The sequence below is a fragment of the Manduca sexta genome, unplaced genomic scaffold (genome assembly GCF_014839805.1).
Source record: "Manduca sexta isolate Smith_Timp_Sample1 unplaced genomic scaffold, JHU_Msex_v1.0 HiC_scaffold_28, whole genome shotgun sequence".
Lineage (NCBI taxonomy): Eukaryota > Metazoa > Arthropoda > Insecta > Lepidoptera > Sphingidae > Manduca > Manduca sexta.
Window position 1 is genome coordinate 376,256 of NW_023593800.1, and position 16,221 is coordinate 392,476.

A 16,221-nucleotide genomic window follows, 5' to 3' on the forward strand; every position below is an offset into this window, starting at 1 on the left:
TTTGAACCTGCGGACATTCGTCTCATCAGTCTGTTCCACACCTTAATATGCTATCGCAGTTTTCATTTCTATAGCTTAGACAATTAAAGCGAGTGATGATTTCCAAAAATAGTGATGACTTTACATAGGAAATAATAACTTATTACAACTAATTATATCTTCTCATTGAAACTCAATATTTACCCGACCTGGAGGTCGAACTTGGGACCTTGGAACGGCAATCATACCACGTACGCTATACAACTACACCACCGAGCCTGAGTGAGCTTTTTTGAATACAGGTTACAAGAACATTCATTGCTAGCAATTTTTGAGTCAAAACAAAATGGTGACCTCATCCAAACTTTTTCTGTAGGAGCTAAAGACCGGAACAATCATTATAAGGGGCCCATAACCAGTTATGGACAATGCTGATTGAAAAAATATATATAACGCGTGTTGTTAATCACAAAACACGTGGATCAAAACGTTTTACGACTACAATTTTTTTCTTTCAAATGATTAGTTAACACTGCGTTCGCATTTTTGCGTAAATAAAATATTTTATTGTTGTTTCATGTTACAAACTATATTTCATTTTTGCTCCAACAGCACTTTGTATTAATGGGAACCTTGAACTTTATTGACCGACTTAGAAAAAAGGAGGAAGTGCTCAATTCCACGTATATTTCATTTTATAAATGTTCGTTTCCAGAACTAAGTCATTTATTTACCCATTTGGTTTTTTTTTTCATTTGAAGTAATTTACTTCCAAACTGGTGCCAAAGAAATGTTTTTAAAATCCGTTAATAACATCACACCTTCTTCCCTTTTCAGGGGTAAGCAGAAGTGTAAACACCACATTGCGGTACCATGTTCGGAACACAACTACACCATGGAGACAGTCTATTTTTAACACAAAAAAAAAATAACATTTTTTTTTAATTCAACCTATAATTTATTTAACACCTGATTACCAACGACTATGGGCCCAGCCAAGATTAGTTTTAGCGAAGTGCATCCGCTCTTACGCACCATACATATCATTAAGTTTTAATTTTCAAATTCATTGCGCGGTTTTTGAAAATGCTTCATAATAAAACCTCTGTGGTGAGTAGTTCCCATTGTTGCAAATCGTTCAGTGACTCATATTTTTTGTGATTTGTTTCTGGACAGGGGGGTGCACGTGCACCTACTTGCACCCCCCTCCTGGCGCTAATACCAACGACTAATATACCGATTATTAATATTACTGTCTGTGACTATTTAAAATTGGTACCTAAGCAGTAAGCTATAAATACCTCATGTAATACTTAAAACTGTAATTTATAAGTAATTGGCATATGAAATACCTGACGCTGAGGTATTTTGTACTTAGTATTTCAAATACTTATGGTTTCAAAACACATTTTGCCATAAATACATTCAGAGATCTTATTAATGGATGCGTCATTGAGAAAATAATTATTCATTCTCAACAAGTTGTCTGACAGTAAGTACATTTAAAAATATAGTGTTCATGAAAGGAAATTCTTCTTTTACTGATTAAAAGGTTTGACGGACTGTATTTTGTAATTTGTATTTTAAATAAAAATAGTATTTTATATTTCAAATACGCGACTTAAAAATATTTTATATTTCGCATTTACATGAGATATTAGTATTTTGTATTTTAATTATTCTAAAGCCATTCATCCCAAGTCTGCGTATAATTAAATTTAATGTAATAACTAATTAATAAATTAATAAAAGAAGTGACGTGAAATGAATATTATATGAAATAAAAGGTTTTTTTTGTATTTCATTCCTTAAATACCAATATTGGACTTATCAGCATTTATCCTGAACCACTTATAATTTTTAAAACACAATTATTGTACTACTCACGTATAAAATATATTTCACAACACAACAGCTTTCTCTGATGCAAAGTAACGGAATGCACGCGGAGTGCCGTCCGACACACTTATAATACTACTAAAAGCTTTGGGTTTTCCGTCTCACAAAATTCTTGTTTAAGGAACTTGTTACGCCATTTTGAAAATAATGAGGCAACGATTTTTTTCAGTTTTTTTTTTACGACCACTGTAAAGTGACCGCAGGCACCTGAGAGTAAAGAGGCAGAGGTCCGGTCTATATTATACTCATACAGTTTCGACTGACGAGAAATGATTATCCCTTTGCCAGTACACAATTATGCCGGCATGTTTATGTTTAAATCGTACAGTAATAATAATACAGGACACACACCGACGCTCTACGAAGTCTGCAGTCGCTGAACATTCTGAAGGAGGCTCCAATCATTATTTGCGATTAGACAAGCCACAAATCCTTGCCAAAGATCACCGATTCCTGCCTAGGATGATTCGCGAGGCTATTGAAATTAAAAAAAACACCCAAATTTCAATAGGGAAGATGGTTGGAAGCTTGCACAAGCCTGGGATCCTGTTCTACATTTAATTAAATCGGATCCCAAAAGACCGGCTGCCAGACCTCAAGACACTGTGAGCTCATTCTGCGTAGATCGGACCGTAAACAGCTAAAATTTAAAAAAGTTGTATATTTGAAAATGTAGGTAGATATTGTAACTTTGACTTTACGGATGAACAACACCTCAGTCCCCCCCGTGACCATGAAGGCTGCAAAGTCTTCGAAACGTCGGGAGAAAATAAAATACTAACACCGCGATAGAATCCGAAAATTAGTTTAATTTCAATGTCTAACATTCGCGTAAACATAAAAAATCAATAATAATTCAGGGTAATTTTGGCATTGCGTTAATGAATTATACTTAACCACAGAATACTTAGATTTTTAATGATTTTTTTGTTATTAATTTATGATATTTGACGTAATGTTAGCATAGGGTAAGACGGCTATTATGTGGTTTCATTAGGTAACGTTATGTAAAAATGACCCTACATTTATAAATGGACAGCTGGTTTTATGCAGTAAGTCGATCGACCGGGTTCTTACCAAGAGAAAAACCGTTGTGATATAACAGTTTTGATGTTGAATTTACTAATTGCTGGAAGTGCAATCAATCCTTCTTCCAAGTGTAATCTCCATTCATTAGATCGTTAGTTCAGGTCTACTTCCATTACTAAACCCACAGACGACCCTTTCGACCTTCTAAGTAGTGAGGATACATTCCAAAATCTCCGTGGGTGTCGTAATCAGATGTCCTTTGAAAAGAGCGCATTTTGAATAACTTTATTTATAAAATTACTAAAGGCTGCATGCAAGAAATTCAAACAGTATCTCTAGATAGAGGCATTTCTTATTTCATACTATAATTCCGCCAATTCGTAAGGGGCTAATTTTTAAAGTTACGGTTTTATATATAGGTCTAATAGATTTGAACTGGCATGTACTTATTAAAATGCTTTTGCTTGCGATGAACCAATCCTATGACGCACTAAATATTATTTGCATCTTTTTATTTATGTGATTACTTATGTATATATTTAGCCAAATAAGTAGCTGATCAAATTCATAGCTTTAATTCGCTTAATATACACCTTTGAGTTCTAATTTTTTTACCTTCACGAAAATAAAATAAAAGGGACGTACTTTACTCGAAGTATTATACATTGTATAAAGTAGTAGTAGGGAAGCATCAGCTCTACCGTACTTGTCGTTAGATGGCGTTGAAGGCACTTATATTACATTTATTATAATAACATGCAAAATATTGTTTTGAGACGTATTACCCGTCCGACCCGTGGCTAGTATATGGAAAGCGCTACGAATGCATCGCCCCATAAACAAAGGAAGCTTCATATGATGCATCATCAGCAGAGCGTAAGCACCATTGACGTCATAGGGCACATAAAACCGCCGTAACAGCCGCCACGCACTTCTGCTCTCACATCAATCAATTATTGACATAGTTTAATTAGTTTTAATTTCTAATATTTTATTTTTCCATTTTTAATTAAATTTCCTATTTTAATTTTATTTTTTTGCGACATCTGGCTGTCGATGTCGTAACTGACACGTTTTAACTCCATACGAAAATAACAATATTATACAACTTATCCTACACATTCATTTTTCTCTAACACAATTGATGTCAGAGTAATACCTTGGACTACGATAGCTGAATAAGCAAAATCGAAAATTCACGCAAGCACCGTATCCAAAGTTATTTATAAGAACTACTAGATGGCGCTAAAACAGAGGTCTTGAAAATTGTAGCTAATCTATTGTACATAATCCCGACTAGTGTAGATTAGTCATGGATTCGGTATGAAAAATTGGCAATAATTTATTATATAATTAAAAATACAGTATTTTAATAAAGTTATTTTATTTCATACAGGTATTTAGGTATATTATTATTATATATAAAATATAACTAAATTCAAAAAAATCTTACACTTCTATAACTTTCTAGTTTTCTTCTAAATTTTCTAAATTAAGTTACAGTTTTGTATTTTTATTATAGAGAACAAACCACATAATATTATATGTTTAACAAAATTTTAAAAAACAATTACTACATAATATACTCACAATAAAAAAATGACAAGACCAGCCAAATGGAAGAGCAGTAATACCTTTCTTTCAATTTAGCAAACACAAGAATCTCTATCCCTAATAAAATTTAGGTAACGGATTTTGAATTTCTTCAGTCCTTTAAAATTCTTTAACAATAATTTCAGATTCTATTGTCTTAAATGGCCCAATAAAATTTTGCAGCCACCATGTTCTTTTATATGCATTGTTTTTAACCAACTTCAACAAAAAAGTGGAGGGTATCAATTTGACGTTTAATTTAATGTTTGTTACTTAACTATTAACCAGTATGAAACAATATTTTTTTATTTGAAAGAATATACTTGCAGATTGTTCCTATAGATTTTATTTTCAAAAATGGTTCAGTAGTTTGGTTTTTAAATTACAATAACTGGAATTAGTATGTCGTCCAAGTAAACAAAATGAAATATTTGATTTGGGAACAATCACATGACTGAGAATTTTTCTGCATATTAAAACCCAATTCTTCTTTAAACTATTAAAATAAAACTATTTTGTGAATTTTATCATGGTTTTTATATTATGCAACCCATACGTTCATGTTTACTTACGAAGACTGTTCATTATGAAACCTCTTTAAAGCTGCTTGTATTGTTTGCCGTGATCCCCTAGGGCCTGAGTAAGTGTGAATTCTGTATGCCGCCTTATTTTTCCTGTTTTGCTCAAACATTTTGACCTGCTATCTGAATGTGAAAAGACAAATGAAAAGCGGAATAAAGTACGATATTTGACAATAATTATTATTATAGCGAAATTTTAAATTGTGTCGAATAAGATCACCATAAAAATTAACGATTTCAGGGAAAATGGTAGTTTTGCTTATTCGAGAGATTATTAAATAAAGAACTTAAGTAAACTAGCGAATACAATTCTATCTAATAGTTATATCACATAATACATATTTTTTTGCAAGATTTGCGCCCTTGCATAACATTTCAATTCTCTATAATAGGTTTTTTTTTATTTTAAAACATAGCGCGGTCTTTAATTAATAAAACCCATTAGATGGGGGAGAATAAACATCAGGCACAAAGTCACAAGGTAGTCGAAGTCAATAAAACTCTTAAATTTCCATTCTCTATTACAAAATGTAGAGCTGGTTTCTGGTATATTCAAATTAAATACGGAATATAAAAAAGATGAAATTTATAATTATTTGCTTTTTTAATCTTCTTGTTTCGCATGTTTTTATTTACAAGTAACAACTGTAACAAGCAAAACAAGCAGGGCCACTTTTATTTGTCTTGCATTCAAGTTTATCATAAGCGTTCAATAGATGGCGACACAATCGAATTAAATCGCGCTCTGATTTACTGCACTTAGATAATATAAGAAGACGCCGATGCCGTTTCATCGAATACTCGACGAGACCGCAGTTCCAACCACGCTGCCGAAAACCTCGCGAGTTCCTCGTCCTCCCGACCCTAGTAGTAGTTCCAGCCGTTCCTACTGGCGTGTCGGACGAATACGGTGATGGATAGATTATATTTAGTACCTAGTAGTTAGTACCTACGCTTATCCCTAATGGTGGATGTCCGTCCATTCCCAGTGACTGTCCTGAGCCGAGGTTCGTAGCCCGGTCGTGGGTTGCCCTCAATATGGTCGCTTAATTTTCAAGGGTTGCGAGCGCCTATTGCACTCACCCAGAAGTCCTGTGTAATAAACCGACCCTTGTCAGGCTAACAAACGTAGTCATAAAAAAAAGCAAACAATCAAGCACAGCGAAGATCTTATGAATCACGGCAGGCCAAATACCTATTATAAACCTATATATCATGCAAAATATCAGTTCGGTTTACAGTGTAATTTTAACATTGCGGCTAATCACATATACTTATTTGTCTTTTTCTTTCCTGACATTGTGACAAAAATCATTTGTGAATAAGGAATGTTTTCACAGAAGTCCCAGTTTTACTTTACTGAGTTTTGATAATTTTGTAGTCCAGTGCTAATATGGCGTGTCCTTGAGTATTTTTCTGACTAAAAGTGTGATAATGCAGCTGCGACCAATTCTCTTAATAGTGGTAGTATATAATATAAGCCCTGTGTTATAAACTGTCCCACTGTTGGGCACGGGCTTCCTCTACTACTGAGAGGGATTAGACCTTAGTCCACCATGCTGGCCTAGTGCGGATTGGTAGACTTCACACACCCTCGAAAATTCCTATAGAGAATTTCTCAGGTATGCAGGTTTCCTCACGATGTTTTCCTTCACCGTTAAAGCAAGCGATAATTCACAAAGAATACACACATAATTTTAGGAAAATCAGGTGTGTGCCCTTGAGATTTGAACCTGCGGACATTCGTCTCGGCAGTCCGTGCCACAACTAACCGTACGTTCCAAAATGCTTTATTTTTTTTTATGAATGCTTTATTATGTTTAAGTGAATGACCCGTGACCGTGTTATTTTATCTCGAACTTACACTTTTTTATTTTACATCTACGGTTCTAGTCATTTACTGTAAACTATTACTTTCAAGAAGATGTCGTTTCATTAATTAACGCAATATCAGATGTTCCTGTATATTACCTACCCCACTACTGGGCACGGGCATCTACTGTCTCCTAAGAGTTATCATTAACAGTTCAAAATAAATATAATAAAATCTGAGGCCAATTATGATAAACGCACTAAGGTCAACGTTTGCTTGATACTACGGCATTTTTAGGGTTTCGTATCTCAAAAGGAAAAACGGAACCCTTCTAAGATCACTTCGTTGTCCGTCCGTCAGTCAAGACCCTTTTTCTCAAGAACGCGTTGAGGTATTAAGCTGAAATTTATTATATTATATTATATATTATATTATATCAAATACTCAGGTATACTGTCCCTTGAAGCTGTGAAAAATTCAAATTTCTAAGCCAACATAATAAAAAGATACGGCCGTTTATGCTGCAAATTTTCGAAACTCGCAAGGGAATCAAAACCTACAAGGTACTTCCCGTGAACTCAGAATCTTGAAATTTGCTACGAAGCAACGTCTTATAGTACAAATAAAGGAAAAATTTACGAAAACCGTAAATTTTTTGTTACATTATATACATAATAAAAATATTTTTAATTATTTTAAAGTGACTACCCCTTTCCTCATGAAAGCGTAGAAGTATTCAATTGAAATTCATATCAAATAGTCAAGTTTATATTACCTTTAAGCTGTAACAAAATCAAAGTTCTATGTCAACGCAATCAAAAGAAACAGCAATTTAAGCCGCATATTTTCAAACTCGCAACTACTCGCAAGGGAATCAAAACCTAAAGAGTACTTCCAGTCGACCTAGAATCTTGAAATTTGGCATGAAGCAGTGTTTTATAGCAAGGAAAAATTTCCGAAAATCTCATTTTTTTAGACCTTTGTCTTTAATTTATGCCTCTCCAGCTTTCCATATTATAATTGTTAAATGTAATTTCGAATTTGGCGCCTTTGAAGGCTCGCTCACACTTTGCCGTTTTAACTTTTTTTTCTTCTACTCTGTGACATTATAGCAACCGCATTACTTTGTAACAAAACAAATTAAATAGAAGATATTTTTCAGTTTCTCTGTATTTAATTTATCAGTAATGTTATGGATTTCATTTGGCAATAAAAATACCATAACTATGACTCGAATGTCGTGATAGGTGAACTTTTACTTATATACCTACAGGTTTGTACGGAACCCTAGGTGTGCGAGTGCGACTCGCACTTGGCCGGTTACACACGTTTACTCCGTACACAAGCTGTAAATATTGACCATACTAAAGTCAGCTTGAATGGATTGCAGTTCAATTCAGTTGAACGCAATGAATGTTCGGAACGCCAAATCTAGTACGTAGTACATATATATCGATGGGTGCCACAGTATCCATTATCGCCCAATAAAAAAAAGAAAACATAGATTTTATACTCAATAAGTAATGGTTTTATCTGGGACGATACAAATGATATCAAAATTCGAAAATCAACCCGACCCGGAAATCGAATTCCGATCCGCCAACTACAACAAAGATTATGACAAATATTTTGCATTGATACGTAACACGCACGCGATAGCCTATGACCCAAAATTTCATCATTAATATAAATAACTTCTTATCAAAACTTATTCACAGGATAAACTACGGAAATACCTAATTAATGTGTGTTTATATTATATTTTTAAAGCGTAACGACCGCAGTAAAGATAGGGTTGCCAATTATACTTTTTAAAGCAGTATTATACTCTTTCATGCTCTTTTTCTGTTTACTTTTTAACTAAAAAAAGTGTACAAAATATTGCTTTCATCGTCTTCCTTCCGCATTACCGCGAGGAATGATTGATAAATAGTACAATAGTAACTTCTAATAGTCAAAGGTGTATTCCTTCCTCTCGGCAGTCCGTTTCATTCCCAACTAGGCTATCAATTATCGATCGTACCTTCTATAAATAAATAAATACGAACAAGTTTTTTATTTGCTTAGTTCATGTATTTTAATTTTGATTAACATATAATAATTACATACTATTTTTTAATACAATTTATTTTAATTGTCCCACCTCAATATATTTTATTTCTCGTACATATTGGCAACCCTACATGCAGAGCATAATAAAATTTCTGAGTGGTGTTGCAAATACCAAAACTGTCAAACAAATGCAAATTACACAGTACAGGGTTAACACTAATGGAAATTGTTATTAGGTCTTCATCCATTAATGTAAGTAATTGAAATAAATGAATAAATAAACCACGCTTGCTTCACCCTGCTTGGTAGACTTCACACATAGTCCATGCGCGAGCTCCAGAGAATCTTTAGGAATGTTGACGTAATTTAATGTGTTACCGGCGTTCTCAATAAACGATCTCAATCGATTTTTTGATCTATCGCGGAAATTGACCAATCAGAACAAACTTCTTTTGACATTCTTACGAATGACGTATTTTGACTGGTTCATCGAATTCCTCGGAGTTTGCGCGTGGACGATCCTTTAGACATTGAAACACTCAGATTCGTAAGTTTTGTACACAATTAAAGCGATTATTTTTACTATAGCAAATTAAACGTATAAATATTATTAGGCCATAAATATGCGGTCAAAATATTTTGATTGAAGCAGTGTTAATATTGTTCTTTAAATAAACAGTACAATGTTATTGCAATCAGTATGGGAAATCCTAAAAATAATTATTGTCATTTCAATCCCTTGAATTTTGTCCCTCCAGCTTAGTAGATAGAGTTCAGTTTGAAATGACTAAATGTCAGCAAAGAAACCAGGCAAGGCAGCAATCTCAGGAACTAGGCATTAGGTAGGGAAGCATTCGAAAAGCCCGGCATTGTTCTTGTTTCTTTATTGAATGGTGTTATTGAAAAGGATTTATACCTTTTTATTTTACATACCTCTAATCTAATATAGTCGAAGCAACAACAAAAAATACTAAACACAAACAAAAATAATAATAAACGTGTACAGGTTCTATGTTTATGCCACCCACTTAATATATATATCGCACTCTTAATAAAATAATGACCTATTTCAAAATTGCCAATTTGTGGGAATCGTCAAACCACCAATTTCTGTTTGCGACCTTTTAGTTTATTCCCTTTTTTTTCACGCAATAGGTTTCATTTTTTACCTATCTTTAATAAGCTCAATTTTATAGCAACTTTAAAAAAAGGTAGCAAACAAAAATTTTTTTCCGACGACTGCCACAAATTAACCATTTTGAAATAGGTCATTATTTTATTAAGAGTGCGATATACGCTCTGTAGGAGATGAATACTCATGGAAATGATGTGGCAAATGTGAATTCTTTTGTCCTCTTTTTTTCGCCACAGATAAGAAAAAAGATTGCACTTGCAGATATTAGGTTAAACAGTTACTTTTACAACAAGAAACGGATGTTAAACAAAGCATTCGAAATTATTCGTTATTACTCTTATATCCACAATTATAAAGAAAATACGAGAGCTAATCGTTAACAGTTTCATAGAAAAAGTTCGTTGACAATCGACAAAAACAGCATAAGACAAATGCTTTTCACGATTTCACAGATTATTCCATACTATTTACAAATTTGAAGTCCTATTTAGCGCACCTTAATCTTGTTTTACGTATTAAAAAAACATCTCGAAATTTCTTCACCCAAAAAAAAACCCTGGTGATACGTATCTCATATGTGAGAGACCGCCTAGGAAGGTACCATCACAATGTCTATTTCTGCTTCCAAGCAGCAGGGACTACTGGACATAATGAAACTTAAAATCTCATGTCTCAGGATGGTAAGCGTAGTGGAATACCAAGCAACACTTTGTAATTCAAGGTGTTTCTACTGTTTAAATGCGGTCGTATCGCTTACCATCAGGCGAACGGCAAGCTCATCTAATGATTCAAAGCAACAAAAAAAAATACATTCGTTATTATTTCATCCGTATCACAGTTCATAACTTATATCAGATATGAACACAGACTTCCAAATCCCACGGTTCAAGATTTGAACATAACTCACCGCTTTTTTTATAACAAATTAAGGCATATGATAAAATTGACTATACATTGTGCAACTCCTGGGCGTGTTATTTTAGATTTTAATATGGACGCGTAGTAGTGTAATTCCCAGAATAGGAGCCCCGATAAAAGTTCACATGTTAACATGCGCCCGCGTCGATTATTTATCCAAATATCGCCTTCACAAGAAGTCCTCTTGCAGCGCTGAATATTAATTGTAAGTTATTTCTAGTTTGTTTTTGCCATTTCAAAAGTGATAAATTATTAATAAATATTATCGTAGTAGTGAAGTTAATTAAACAATATTTATTTATAGTTATAACAAATATTATATCAAATAATGTAAGTAGAAATATGTGAGACAAAAACAAGAGTGGTAAATTTAATTAATTTTCGGAATGAATTTTTAAACTTCGGGATTTTATAATATATTGTCCTAAAAGTAATCATTTATCAAATTAATCCCATTTCTTAACGTCAACTGATAAGCGTCTGCCGGCAGCCCTTTGGGTGCGCCTTTAATGAACATGAAATAAAGTCTATATTTGTTAATCAAATTCTAACAGCCAAACCATCCATGGGGTATCATTCATATTTAAAAAAAAATTAAACCTCATTCGAATATTTTGTTTTTTTCTTTCATGTGTATAAATGTACCTACTTACTATCAGTAACTATTAACTACAGGTCACTGTACAATTCTTGAGTGAAACTGATAATATTTTATCTAACTTATTTCAATTTACACTGTTTATTATAAAATTAGGAATATGGGCCGTTTTTTATACGACGATAAATATTAGGTACTGAAAAGTATATCGTAAATGAAACCACTGTTTTTTAAATTACAATATTAATTATTAGCATAAAGAAAACACATTCGCTTTGCATAACCTCAAAATTTATAAATCATTGTGGTTTTCCCACGATTATTTACATAAATGAAATCAATAACAAATAGATGAAATTAAAAGGAATGAGAGTTTAAGATAGAAAGAAGGTAATTTTGATTTTGGTTTCGGCACGCATCTCTTAGTCGAAGTTACATGAGAATGCGTCGTATTAAGATTATTAATTGAATGTTTGTTAGAAATCAACGCAGAAACTTCTGAACGGATTCAGATGAAATTTGTCACCTGGATAGTCCAAGCCCTATTAGCAAAGAGCATTAGAATCTATACCTATCTCGGCAATTCCTCCCGTAGGATTGTCTTTTCTGATCTTTTAAATACAAGGCACTTTTATATTTTCTTTTTTTTAACATGGTGTACGTTTGTTAGGCTGACAAGGGCTGGCCTATACAAACACACCGGAGATTCCGGTGAGTTATTTAGGCGCTCGTAATCCTTGAACATGGCACTGACATATACATGACGCTGCGGATCTGTAGTGTTTTACGTACTTTTGTAGAGAGAAAACTCTACACGCAGAGGAAGCCGCGAGCAATACCTAGTTATGATTTTTATCGCTTATTAGATGACCTACATGCTATGTTTGTGCTATATGTTTATTTTTCAGATATAAAATGTCGAAGTGCCTGTGCTCCCGTTGCTTCTTCTGCGTTGGTCTTCGGGCCGGCTGTGCGATTATAGGAACTATTTTAGCGGTAAGTTAAATCTTATTTTATATTAAATGAAAAGTGTTGGTGGTATTATTGATAGAAAGCAAGCCTATCCCCAAATGGGGCACAAATCCCAGACTCCGGACTGATACTGAGCAGAAAAACCCAATATAAATGCCCGACTCGAAATTCGAACCCATGACCTCAAAAGGCTGGTCATAGTATCCACGCAATAAAAATACGCTTCAGACAGTTTCGCACCTCAACGTCTAACAATTTTCTTATTATTTTCCAGATATTTAAAATGGTGGAGTGCTTTTGTAGTACAATAGTTGCTTTTCATTTGTACACTGCAGCTATGAACGACAAGAGTCGGTATAACATTGAAGGTGGTGGGGAGAGGCTGGGAGCCTTTACTGTCGCAGCCTTCCACTGGATCACCATGTTGATCGTAAGCGTTTTACTGGAGGGGTTGCGAAAGGTACGTTGCATTTTATAACCAACTGCGTATGATTTATGATTGAAATTTCAAATTTAAATTTAACTATTTTACGGATTTTATCGCGGTGTTAATATTTTATTTTTCTCCCGACGTTTTGAACGACGGGGACTGATCCCCCCGTGACCATGAAGGCTGCAAAGTCTTCAAGTTAAATGTCTAACATTCGCGTAAACATAAGAAATCATTATGAAATTTCAAATAATACAGAAGTGGACAGGCGACCTCATAAAATTCGCAAGGTCGCTGGATGCGGGCCGCTTACTATAGGTCGATCTGGACATATTGAGGGAGGCCCATGTTCAGCAGTGGACATCCTGCGGCTGATGATGACGATGACGATAAACACCTTATATAAAGAGTTATACTTTTGTTTACAATAAAATATAACTGTTTACATAAGGTGCACATTTCTAACCTCTCCAAATTACGTGTGTATATTTTATCAGTTATGATTCGCTTTAACGAAGAAAGAAAACACCGTAAGGAAACTTATATAACTAAAAAATGTACATAAAATTTTCGAGGGTATGTGAAGTTAGCCAACCCGGGCTTGGCCGCGTGGGGACGATGGCCTAGACCCTCTAAGTAGTACAGGAAGCCCAGAAGGAGAACATTGAACATTACAATAAATTATTAAACATAAAGTACTAGTAATAAGAAGTAATATAAAGATTTTTATGAAAATTACGAATTTTATCGCGGTTACATTATTATTTTATCTCAAAGTCATTAAACAGTATCCCCCTTATTCATATACGTTATTTATCTAAGGACGGAGCATTGCTGTGATAATAAGGCTGTTTCCTAGTGCTGACGGCATGGCAGTCTTCACAGTGCGCAGACATAGGGCCGTTGTGATTGCCTAATATTGAGATACAACTTTAATCTAGTTGGCTGTCAGATAAACAAAGCTGAGAAACAGATTGTTATCACAGCAATGCTCCATCCTTAGATAAATAACGTCTATGAATAAGGGGGTATATGTATAATCTTAGAACTCTCCATTTTATCTCGACGTTTCGAAGACTGCAGCCTACTCCGTCCCTGAGTAATTTAAAATAAGATTTATATTTAAATCATAGCATTAAATTTTCAGAGAGATCCAAAACGCGTGTTCGGCTTCAACATATGTTCAAAAGTAGCTTATGCTATGTACATACCAATCTTCATAGTCGTGGTGGCTAAACATGGTGGAGACTACACACAGCACGATTGGGTCATTACAGGCTTGAGAGTGGGAGTCATTGGTGAGTATTTTTTTTTTATTGCAATTAATGATGATATGACTTTTCCGCTCGCCTGATGGTAAGCGATACGACCTCCCATAAACGGTTAGACATGGTCGCCATAGGCCATCGAGCGTAGGCAAATTGATCAAACTGCCGCCTAAACGTGCAGCAAGCTATAACAAAACCACGGCATTCAATATAAAATAGACGAGTTTTGTAAAGCTGTCCAAATTTTCTGCGTTGTCAGTTTTATTATGTTAGTGATCACGAACGATTGCAAGTCGGGACAAGCGAAGTAACTAAGTGTTGGAGTACCAATATATAAGATCTACACTTGCTTGCAACATGGCTAACTAAGCAATCGGTAGCAAGGACGACAAATATCTTGCCATGTTGGTATTGTCCTTTATTTGGCGATGCTGGGCCTCGGGTATTGCCAGATTTAAATGACAATAGATATACTATGTGCTATGTGACAATTACTAATAGATAATTTCTCCTTGTTTTCAGCCTGGTATGCCTACACAATACTTATAGCAAGAAGTTATCACCACGAGCTGACAAATAAAGGATCTAACAGAAATCCTCACGTTTAACTATGAAACATTTGAATATTCAAACCGCTATTAAAAGCAAAGAGGTCGCAACTACATGAATACTTCTTGCACGTTATAATATAAATAGCTCTTAATGAAGCGCAACCTCCTTGATGGTTTCCACCAGGTGTTCAACATGATGTCCATTCCCCTCTCGAGGCCTGAGCTCTTACAAAATAATAAACAATACATCGCATTATGAAGGTAATAATTAGCTCAATGGATGAAGACGCGAAGCATTCTGTGAACTTTACTCTTATTTATAAAGTATTGTTAGCAACGTTGAACGCAGAGGGAAGGTTTCGATCGTTCCGATAAGTCGTGATCGTGGTCGGTCGTGTACCTAATTTTAAAAATCGGGACACATTCATCCCATTTTATCGTGTTTCACTTCACTAATTTGTGACCGTCCGATTAATTAAGGTTGTTTGCGTTTGACGTTATTGTTGTATAAGGATAAGTATTAATAAGATTTTTTTAAGATGAAATAAAAATTAATATTATAAATTGTATTATTCATTTCTATAAAATAGTGGAAAAGATTTGCTAATGTTTCTACGTACATTTTATCCAGATTGATTGTCTCATTGGGCAATTTACTAGATATTTGGGTAAAAATAAATGTATTATCAGCGCACGCAAAAGAAACAAGAGAGCTCATTTGGCCTTTGCAAGTATTTAGGTGAATATATAAAAGTTCCGCAATACCCGCTCCTCAGACCGCTCATTTATAATGTATTGTTGCGTATCTAGATACTCCAATCATATCAGAGAAATATATAGATATATTTCTATTATATGTACCTATGTCCATTGCCCCTATTAATCAAGGGTCGAAATAAGCACTGCAGAAAGTGCGTGCATCAGTTGCGCCTCTGCCTACCTCTTCGAGGATAAAAAGCGTTACTGTGTAGGTGTGTATGTAGGTGTATATACCTATATTTTTTTGCATATAACAATAATGAAGTGGCCATAAAATACAATTCCTATTGGCTTACTTTTGCAAACTTCTCATAATAGCTACAATGAATGTAAAACATCAATTAAATAAATAATACGAAAGTTCCCTCTGGATTTCCCTCTGGATTTATCCACATTTGACGTACCTAAAAACCCAGCAAAATCAAGTTGTTACAAACATAACCCGCCATTACAAAGAATATCTTATATTAGGTCGTGTTTAGACTAACAAATTCTCGGAGCAATATATTGCGCAAGAACTTCCAGACTTTGCACTTACACTGGCGACATTATTTTGATAAAAATACAAATGCAACGTGCATCAAGTCCTGCGCGCTTCAAAATTAGAAGAGGTCAGCTTGTCGCGATTTTTTACACGGTAAAAA

General features: G+C 34.4%; 2 protein-coding genes across 2 annotated transcripts in view; one reads left to right on the plus strand and one right to left on the minus strand.

The window, feature by feature from the left end:
- LOC115447217 overlaps positions 1 to 1,946 on the minus strand; it is a 9,458-nt gene extending 7,512 nt beyond the window's left edge. Inside the window, exon 1 of the mRNA XM_030174207.2 lies at positions 1,867 to 1,946. The gene's annotated coding sequence lies outside the window, so the exon portion shown is untranslated. The remainder of the gene's footprint in view (positions 1 to 1,866) is intronic.
- A 9,150-nt stretch (positions 1,947 to 11,096) lies between these two features.
- LOC119192450 lies at positions 11,097 to 15,332 on the plus strand. The gene is made up of 5 exons (XM_037446272.1): positions 11,097 to 11,204; positions 12,506 to 12,593; positions 12,844 to 13,029; positions 14,147 to 14,297; positions 14,790 to 15,332. Exons 2-5 carry the CDS (start codon positions 12,513 to 12,515, stop codon positions 14,873 to 14,875), a joined length of 504 nt encoding a protein of 167 aa, XP_037302169.1. The 5' UTR covers positions 11,097 to 11,204; positions 12,506 to 12,512; the 3' UTR covers positions 14,876 to 15,332.
- The last annotated feature ends 889 nt before the right edge of the window (positions 15,333 to 16,221 follow it).

Coding starts and splice junctions, on each gene's coding strand:
- LOC119192450 (XM_037446272.1), top strand. CDS start 12,513: ATGTCGAAGTGCCTGTGCTCCCGTTGCTTCTTCTGCGTTGGTCTTCGG. Junction 13,030..14,146: donor TACTGGAGGGGTTGCGAAAG/GTACGTTGCATT, acceptor TTAAATTTTCAG/AGAGATCCAAAACGCGTGTT. Junction 14,298..14,789: donor CTTGAGAGTGGGAGTCATTG/GTGAGTATTTTT, acceptor CCTTGTTTTCAG/CCTGGTATGCCTACACAATA.